The sequence below is a fragment of the Prinia subflava genome, chromosome 9 (assembly GCF_021018805.1).
Source record: "Prinia subflava isolate CZ2003 ecotype Zambia chromosome 9, Cam_Psub_1.2, whole genome shotgun sequence".
NCBI classification, from domain to species: Eukaryota; Metazoa; Chordata; class Aves; order Passeriformes; family Cisticolidae; genus Prinia; species Prinia subflava.
The window spans coordinates 161,726-171,229 of record NC_086255.1 but is presented as its reverse complement, the minus strand read 5'-3'; the positions used below and the strand labels follow the sequence as shown (position 1 = coordinate 171,229).

Below are 9,504 nucleotides of genomic sequence, written 5' to 3'. Positions count from 1 at the left end.
TAAAGCAAAAATTATTAACCATTTTATTTAACACTAACTTGTTTTCTAATTGAACTACAACGACCTCCATATAAAAAGATCAGTTCATTCAGAATAAAGTCACTTGGTAAATTTTTTAATGTTCCTGACAAATCATCCATGTGAAAATAAAATACATCAAGGAAACATTTTTTCCAAATGGAAGCACTGCCATTGATACATTCCAATTCCATTCACGCATCAAGGCTGAAAAATACCAGCTAGTGTATATATATATATACACACTTTTCTTTAAAATATGTTGGTGGAAGCAACCAACAATTTTTAAAGGATTACCAAATTTTTAAAGGATTCACACAGTTAAAAAAACTTAGAGCACGAACTGAAATTTCTGAACTATATATTCTATTTTCCTGACAGTTATTCTAATATCAAACTGTTGACATCTGAAACAGGAATCAGCAATATGTACGTTTTCTTAATCTCACCTCTCCTTAGATCAGTGTAGGTATACCTAGCATGAAAATATTGACACAAATTACATCAGAATTATGTTGGGTAAACCATAGAGCACACAATTAAAAACTGATGGATGAGTTGCAGAAGGGTCTGAGGAAGCACAACCAGTCTGCTCTTCTGTTTTGTCTCCAGCAGAGCTGTGAGAATCTGCTTCCACTAAAAAAATATATTGAGAACCACTGTTATTTCTGAATATGACTTAACAGAAGAATGCTGCAAGTGCTGTTATTTAACATATCTCCTCTTTGATTAATACTTGTGGGTCTTTTAAATTCTTCTAAAAATATTAGTAACTGTCACTGTATTGAAGAAGCATTTTCTGAAAAACAGAAAACTAGGAAATGTTTCTGAATTCTTTTTCTCTTCAATTCTATGACAGTGCAAGCTGTAAGTAAAATTTATTTTATTAAACTTTATTTTAAAAGGTGTACATTGAAAAATAGCAGTACAATTTTACAGACAGCATATCAGAAATTGGTTTACTCAGAAGTTTTTTCCCACGCTCCAACAAGATGCCAGATATTTCTTATGTCTAGAATGCCCTGTACAATGCAGACTGTCTAAAATCACTGCAGATCCTACTGATCTTTTTGCAGTTTATAATCCCATACCATTTATATTGTTTATGTTGTGCTCCTGATGTACCTTGTTACACTACTTTAAAAGTAGTGTAACAAGGTACATCAGGAGCACAACACAAAATACTACTTTATTTGTTCAGTGGAGAAGAAATTTTAGCTTTTGGTCAGCTATGTCAAAGCCTCCTCAAAATTTTATTTACATAAAATATAGCTACTCCAAGTATGATATTGTATCAGTGGTCTTCCAACTCTCAGCTCTTTTAAGAAGTTTCAGAGAAAATTGTAAGAGCCCATCTGTAAAGTTTCACTTATACCTGTGAACTACCTATCTAAAGATTCTAGTTAGTGTTTATAGCCAGTCTTTTATACTAAGTCTTTTAATTCTTACTTTTAATGGAATCCCTTTTCCTGTGACTTCTGCTTTTCTGAAGAACATGAACTGTCTGGCCAGTTGTTTTACCAAAGCATAGCAAATCTGGAAAGAAATATTTGTTTCTGTGAGTTTCTAATGAAAGTTTTGAAAAACAGGAAAATAATTATACAGCCTGGTGCTTTCACATTTAAAACTTAATGAAAAAGAATACCTCTACAGATTAAAGCAATGTATCTGTGCAAATGTAAATTAAAGCCAGGGGATTTTTTTCCCCATAGTTCATGTATCTACAGATGGCCATGTCCTAGGGCACTGCTTCTCACCATATAAATTCTCTTCTTACCATATGACCATGAACAAACACCCCACTAAATCTGTTTTAAGTAGGTTACTGTTCTGTATGAAAAGTCATCCTGTCAGCCACATGGTGGCTCCTGCATGAAGTTCACCTCCTAAGGAAACTCCAGGCAGAATCTGGTAAGGAGCAAAGAAAGAGGAGACAGGACACAGGTAGATACACACAGTCCCCGAGCGTACACACACGAGTGTCTGAAGCAATGCACACACCAGCTAAGACAACACAAATCACAAACACAAAACACAAACACTTACTCTCAAACAAGGTCTCCAGCCTTTCTGCATTCTCCTCCAAGCTCGTGTACCACTGGGTGGCTATTACAGAGCCAGCACCTGTAAGGCTTAGAAGCATTGCTGTCTGTGTTGGTCTCTCTAGAGCAATACGTAGACAGCTAAAGAAGATCATAATTATGGTATCAATAGAAGAAAAATGTACACAATATATTAAAAATATAACCAAATATACAATGTTTCTTAATAGAAGGAGAAAGAATGTCAAGAGTGCATTTCCTTGTATGCTGAGCATCAAGTATTTTCTAACATTCATACAGCACTTTGGATTTAATACAATGAATTCAGGTAACCTTCTCTCTACATTTTTTTCATGACACAATTTTACCATGGATTTTACTCTCTGTCTCATTACTGTAGTTCTGGACATCTCCAGAAAACTGAAAGGAGTAGTAACACCCTAACTTTTACAAAACACTGCAGAATACCTTTTATAAGACAGTCAAAATATTGGTAATCGGGTGTAAAAAGATATGTTTAGACATAAAATATTGCAGAAACTGAAACCTTGTTTTTTGTTTATGGTGTTGATTTAGAGGCTTAAAAGTAAATCACGTGCAATGTGGGATTTGAGTTTTTACTGCTGGATATTCCAGTAAGTATCTTTGGCATAATTATTTTAGTAATAAAAGGGGAGTGATACTCTAAGGTTGAAACTGCAGTAAATAGAAGGTTGCATTTTGGTTTTTTTCAGATTTGCTTTTCATAGTAACTTTATCAAAAGAATAATTAAAGTTTTCTGCAATCTTTTGGGGAGATGCTGTCAGATTGTCTATGGAGTTCATGTGACTCATTTTCAAATGAATGTTATGCTAAATTTTCAGGAAGCTTTTGGACTTAAACATGTAACTCTTACTCATAAATTCACTAAACTATTAAACTGAGATTTCAAAATTTTTGAGTTTGAAAAACTAGTTTAAGGAATTGTGTTTTGGTTTACTTTAGGAAATACCTGTTTGGGATCAAAAAATACCAGGAGTTTGTTTATACACTCAGACATCAGCATATGTAGATGTGTGTATAACCTGTCTTACACACAGCTGGACTTAACTTATGCTTTGTTGCACTAACCAAACAGTACATTTTTGAGATTTTTTCCTATTTCTTCTTCATGGAATGAATAATTAAAAAGAGATATTTATGTCCCCAGGATGTGCTTTGCTCACTTGTTGCCCAGGCACACTATTGGCTCAGCTTGAAGTGCCCTTCTGCAGGGCTGCTCTCCAGCCACCCCTCCCCAGGTTTACACTTGCATCGAGCATTACTTTGTCACCAGTGAAGAGTCTGTCATTTGCTCTTGTTAAATTTCATGTCACTGTCAATTGCCCAACGCTCCAATCTATCTACATCCCTCTGCAAGGCATCTCACCCCTCAAGAGTATGATCAGGTAATCTGAAAATTCAGCATGGACTAAATAATGAATAAAATTAGGACACTGTGGCATCTGTCAAGAATTCATAATGGACATGCAATAAAAGAATGTAAACCCTACCAGCTGTCAATTTAAAAGCAATACAAATACTGAGATGCTTTAAAGATTAAAAAAGCTGCCATTAATATTAAAAATTTTGAACAGGTTATTTAACATGCCATAAAAATTATTTAAATAAAAATCTGTCTGATTGTTAAACTTTTCCATGTATGAAACCTCAGAGGGACTCTTAGCAGTTTATCAGTTAAAGGAAAATTTTATATATTCAACCAGAACATTCTGAGAATCTTGCTCTCAGACTTGTGAGGTACGTGTAATGTTTCTGTGTCATATTTTCTTATCATTGCCTTCTAACAGAGCTCTCATCCTATTTAGTCCTATAAAGAAACTCTTTCACTTGCAGAAGTAAAGGATAATATTCAAAACTCAAAATTTTAACTTTGCTTTGAAGTAATCTGTCTTATTGTGAACTTAACTGCAATTGACTTTACCTACCTTTTGTGGATATCAGAGTTTGTAATTCTTTGGTAACTTTGCTGTGATCGTACCAGATCCAGAAGAATCATCAAACGGCATTCTGGGAAAAAAATATAGCAATGGTATTTGCACTAATAATAACACCCAGCACAATAATTCAAGTAAATTAGGTCTTTTGTAAGTTAATTACTTTGTTGAACATAATCTAAACCACTTGTATAAAATCTACATATTTCAGCTGCAATTGTCAAGTACTATGTAAATGTACACTAATAAAGTCTTCCTTTATTATTTCATGTAATTTTGCTACACTTTTCCACAGTGTTTTGCAGGGTTTTTTTTTCCTCTGCCATATTAGCATAAATTGATAATGAAGTCCACATACCATCTTATTACAGGCAATGACCTGTATCACCCAACTCTGTAGTTATGAGCTCTTGGAAAAGTTTATGGTATGCAGGTATTGACATTTTTTATACAACAGCTCCTCTCCACAACTCACAACCAAGTTACATCCCTAACATGCCTTATTTTCCTTAAAGGTCTCCAGTGAGGTAACTCAGAAATAACTCTCAGAATTAAAAGGTTTTCCCTACTGCCTGGTTTGCTGCAGCTTAAATCTGTTATTTTAATTATTAAAGCTTTATTTTTTATTCTCCTAACCCAAGCAGATTAAATTACTTTCTTCCTAGAAAGTCCTTGATACACTTAAAACTTTTACCATGCCTCCTCTCAATATATCAATCTTTCCTCTGAAGGTATGTTTTAAATGCATACAAACATATCAAAGCCCATACATATTTATTAATAAGACTAAGCACACAAGCTGTGGTACAGCCTTTTGACCACTCCTAATGTTCTCCAGCAGTAACTTACTCTATGTGGTTGATATTTTTCTCCAGTTGAGACCTTTGGAATACTATGTTGAGTGGAAAATTATTTCACACAGCTTGCACGTGACACTCCTGTATAGCTACCCCCAAAAAACACCTTGGGGGTTCTTAACAGTAGCAAGGGTATGTTGTCTAATTTGTGATCCATCTCTTGAGTCTGTTCTGTAAGAACAGTCAGAAGTCATACCTTAACTTATTAATGATTAACGGATTATTTTCCCTGAAGTATATCTTCCACTAGACTTTCCCAAACTACACCCCGCATAAAGCAAGGTTAATTTGTATCATAATCCTGCATTTCACAGTTTGCTAAACCACTGCATTCTCTCTGTCAGCCTGGTCACATGCTCAGATTTAGCAATGATACATTTTATTTCACCATGTAAATGACCAAACTGAATACTTAATAATATTTGGTCTAGGTTAGAGCTTTCAGAAATCTCAGACAGAATTAATCCTGATATGTTTTTAGAGTAGGACAAAGCGCAAGGTTTAACAACTTTCCAAAAGCTGCCAGATCTGTAAATATCTGGTCTACAGATATCTGAAACATCATCTTCAGACATGATCCATGTATATATAAAACATATTTTATTATTTCTTTTAAAATTTACATATAGAATTATACATCACTTTTAAAATCAAAGCTTCATGAAGAAGCTTCCTGTTGCTCTACAGGGCTTCACAATCTGATGTGTGCTCTCTTTCTCACTTTCACATGCCAACACAATATAGCTACCCTGACAAATTCAGCACAACTCCGAAATCAAGCTTCTTCCAGATGTGCAAAGAAAACAGGAGGAGAAAGGAAGATTGTGAATGCGAAAAACCACTCCTGAATCTAAGCTTTATGCTACAACAGAAAGACTAATTAGTTGTGAAGAAACAGAAAAATACCTTTTCAGAGTCTACAAATGCTCTGTAATACCAGAGTAATCTTTCAGCATTAACCCAGCCTTGATGGACAACTCTTACTTGCCTCAGTAGAGATTTACAAATTTTGAAGGGGCACTGCAGAGGTTGTTCTTACTGTTAAAAAATATCTTGCAACCAAATACTAAATTCCAAAGAAAAGGAGATGGTTTACTGCGAAAACCATTAGATGATGACTTGATTTTTGAAACCTAAGAAATTCCAACACAAGGATATGAAGGACTAAGCTTATTTGTGAGGATTAACAAGAAAGCTGTGCAACAGAATAAAACCTACATAATACAAAGGTTTTCTGACTAAAAACCCTGCATCTAGAAAAATGCCCTCAATCGCCAACATCAATACTGTGATAGTGATACAGTATGACACATCTAGGAATAAAAGTTGGAGTAATTAAAAAGATTTCTCAGTTTGTTTATCTTACTTGGTATGTTCATAGCAACCAACCAATTAAGCAACACATGAGACATGAATCTCTCCATCCCATAGAACAGAAATGCACTACAGTTTGTCAGCAACTGCTCCCATTCAGCTTGGCTGAAAGAAGAAGAAAGAAAGGAAGTTACTTTTATGTTACTGTTTTACAAGAATACTTTTCAGAAATTATCCATAGCAAACACTTCAGTGCTATTTACTCCATATATAACAGAAGTCAGCGTGCAAAGCAAGAAGACAAACATGGCTGCAGAATTCTGTGAGAAGTGTAATAATTCATATGGATTATTAATACTATGCTTTTGTATTAAAATGATTACTCAGTAACATCTCTCAGTGAGCAAGAGGCATAGTGTATTTTTAGATAAATATCAGCCTCTCAATCAGAAAACCGAAATTTAAAAAAAAATCATTGCTGTATGTATTGCACAGCTTTAAAATACAGTGTTAGTGTCTATCATTCAAAGGGAGTAGTCACGTATATATCCACTAGGACATGAGCAATTAGTTTTTGAAAAGAGATGTGAATAATCAGGCTAGCTGGCAGCAAAAACTGCAGTTTGGTAATAATGATCTTTGCAACTGTTATGAAAAAATACTAGAGTACCTGCTCAGTGGTATTAGTAAGTAGAGAAAATTCCAAAGGATTGACTGCTAAACTAGCAGTTAGGAAGGAAGGTCCAGTGATGGCCATGTTGTCTCATAGGGCTCATCACTTTCTGACCTCTTGAGATCCCCTTTATTCCTCTATGGCTATGATCTTAAAAGTAAAGCATTTCCATAAAGAACAAAGTGTGTTTATGAGTAGACCCCGTAAAATGGTATTAGCTTCATGATCAATGTTTGAAATTGGAAACTGTGTGATTTACCTTCCCTACTCTGCTTCTGAAATCTGCGTTCCCATTTACAGTGGATGAAGGTGCATGGAGATGCTGTGGTTTTACCACTTGGATTTACAAACTCTCATGAGCAAAGCCAGAAATTACACTTATGCTCACATATGTGTATTCATCAAAGATGGCACCAGAGAAGACTTTTTATCAAAATTAGATTATTTACCTATACAGCCACTCTGGCAAAAGCAACCTAGCTAAATCACTTTGGGGACTTTATTTCAGATCCCTGAAAGATTCTGTCTACAAATCTAGATCTGTGTTTGATACAACAACAATGGTTTGCTATGTGTTTATCAGCTCAGCAAAATGCGATCCTATTTTATGAACAAAGTTTCTGAAAACAGGCACAATTTTAAACAAGAAATAGGGATTAAACAAGAAATTAGATAGAATATTACATACCTTGGAGCACACATATTGCCAATGACACCTTCCCATTGCAGTTTAAATAGGTCACGGTATTTTTCTAATATTTTCTGTATTTTTTGGGAAGGACTTGAAGCTTCTGTAACAACATAATTTCATCATTATGAATGTAACACACTGCAAACTACATTGGGCAATCTCAATTTCAATAACTTTAAAATGACACTATCATATTTAGAGTGTTTTAGTTCATCCCTAGATTTCTTGTTTTTTAAAACCTTAGACTGTCTTTTAAAATTAAAATAATTGTGGCATTTTCAGAGTAAAATTGGAATGCTCATTTGAAAGGTGTGTTTTATAATGAACAAGGATTATTTGGTAGACAGGTTAAGGACACAAAGAAAAAATTTTAGACACCCTGAAAAAAGGGTAAAGAATTGAAAACCAGTACTGCTCACACAGTTCTGTTGCAGAGGCTCAGAGAAGACTTAAGTGGGTGGATAAACTGAGTTTCCAGAGTCCTGATTTCAGAAAAAAAGAGTCTAAAACCACCTCTTCTCTCCAAGAGATTTAATAATAAACACTGAATGATAAACAATTTTCTCCTTTTGACTACATTTTCATACTAGTGTAAGTTAAAAGATAACTCTAGAGTCAGATATTGAGCATGTAAAGTGTTTTATATTGATCTGCTGTGAAGGACAACTGCAAAGACATAGAGACATTCTGTTATGCTACTGATTGCTCTGTAGCTTCTTTTCCATTGTGTTTAGACTCAACAACTATTTCAACACCTGAAGGGAGCCAGAAAGACAGATGGAGAGAGACTATTTACAAGAGCATGTAGTGACAGGACAAGGGTGAATGGCTTCACATGGAAACATAGTTTGTTTAGGTTAGGTATCAGAAGAAATTCTCCACTGGGAGGGTGGGCAGGCCCTGGCACAGGGTGCCCAGAGCAGCTGTGGCTGCCCCTGGATCCCTTGGGCAGTGCCCAAGGCTGCTCTGGATGAGGCTTGGAGCAGCCTGGTCCAGTGCAAGATGTCCCCACCTGTGGCAGGGGGTGGAATGAGATGAGTCTATAGGTGCCTTCCAACACAAACCAGTTTGTCTTTCTCCAATTTAACTAAAAACCTCCATTAACTGTTATACTGTTTCACAGATGCACCGTTTAGAGGTGATAAACTGTGCTGTTCTGATGAAAAGGAATGCTTTTTTGTCAATATCTTGATGTCATGACTTCATTTTTGGTACAAAACAATTCTAAATTCCACAGGTAGATCATAAATAAAATATTATTTTATATATATTACCTGCTTCTCTTCCTTCATTATAGGGGTCCACAATATCTGATAAACAGTTAATCACAAACAATGTTATTCAAAAAACAGAAGAAGGAAATTTAGCTGATATACTTAGCCAAGGTTGTGAAAGGATACATTTTAAATTACGTATATCAACAGGCAAGCAATCAGAACATACATCACGATTAATCGGTGCCTACAATTAAAAAGAATACATATTCTCTTAAGTGTTAAAGTTTCAATTGAATACTAACAGTATTGCATTCTTTGTGTCAAACAACTAAGAGAAAGACACATCAAACAACTAATGAAGTTTTGAATTTGGGTTTAAAAGCATCATGGTATTCAATTGTCAGTGGAAATTAAACTATTTTGCATTAGCTACAATGCATATACATATATTACACTTATAAACACATGTGTGTACACATATACAGATATATATGCAAATATAGATTTATAAAAACATATCTATTCACAACATAAAATACAATATTTTGTTGCAGAAATTATTTTCAGTAACTTTAAGCAGCTTCCTTTGTGGGTTATTAAATATGTCCCATTTATGAAGTGTGATTTTTCAAAGAAAAATTCCTTGCAAAATCAACAGGAAGCGAGATTCTTATAGACTTATGTGACATTCATTCCACTTCAGAATTCTTGCACA

General features: G+C 34.7%; 1 protein-coding gene across 13 annotated transcripts in view; it reads right to left on the bottom strand.

The window, feature by feature from the left end:
- Positions 1–9,504, bottom strand: part of CFAP46 (cilia and flagella associated protein 46) — a 72,026-nt gene continuing 62,522 nt past the window's right edge. For 11 of the 13 annotated variants that reach the window (XM_063405022.1, XM_063405019.1, XM_063405023.1 and 8 more), the window contains 8 exons: positions 8,973–9,033; positions 8,847–8,882; positions 7,570–7,672; positions 6,261–6,373; positions 4,029–4,110; positions 2,065–2,201; positions 1,468–1,554; positions 1–654 (listed from right to left, as the gene is read on the bottom strand). In XM_063405022.1, the coding sequence (XP_063261092.1) occupies positions 518–654; positions 1,468–1,554; positions 2,065–2,201; positions 4,029–4,110; positions 6,261–6,373; positions 7,570–7,672; positions 8,847–8,882; positions 8,973–9,033 (756 nt within the window). In that variant the 3' untranslated portion in view covers positions 1–517. Of the gene's footprint in view, positions 655–1,467; positions 1,555–2,064; positions 2,202–4,028; positions 4,111–6,260; positions 6,374–7,569; positions 7,673–8,846; positions 8,883–8,972; positions 9,034–9,504 lie in introns of those variants that run through there. The other 2 variants (XR_010081269.1, XR_010081270.1) reach the window with 2 other exon arrangements.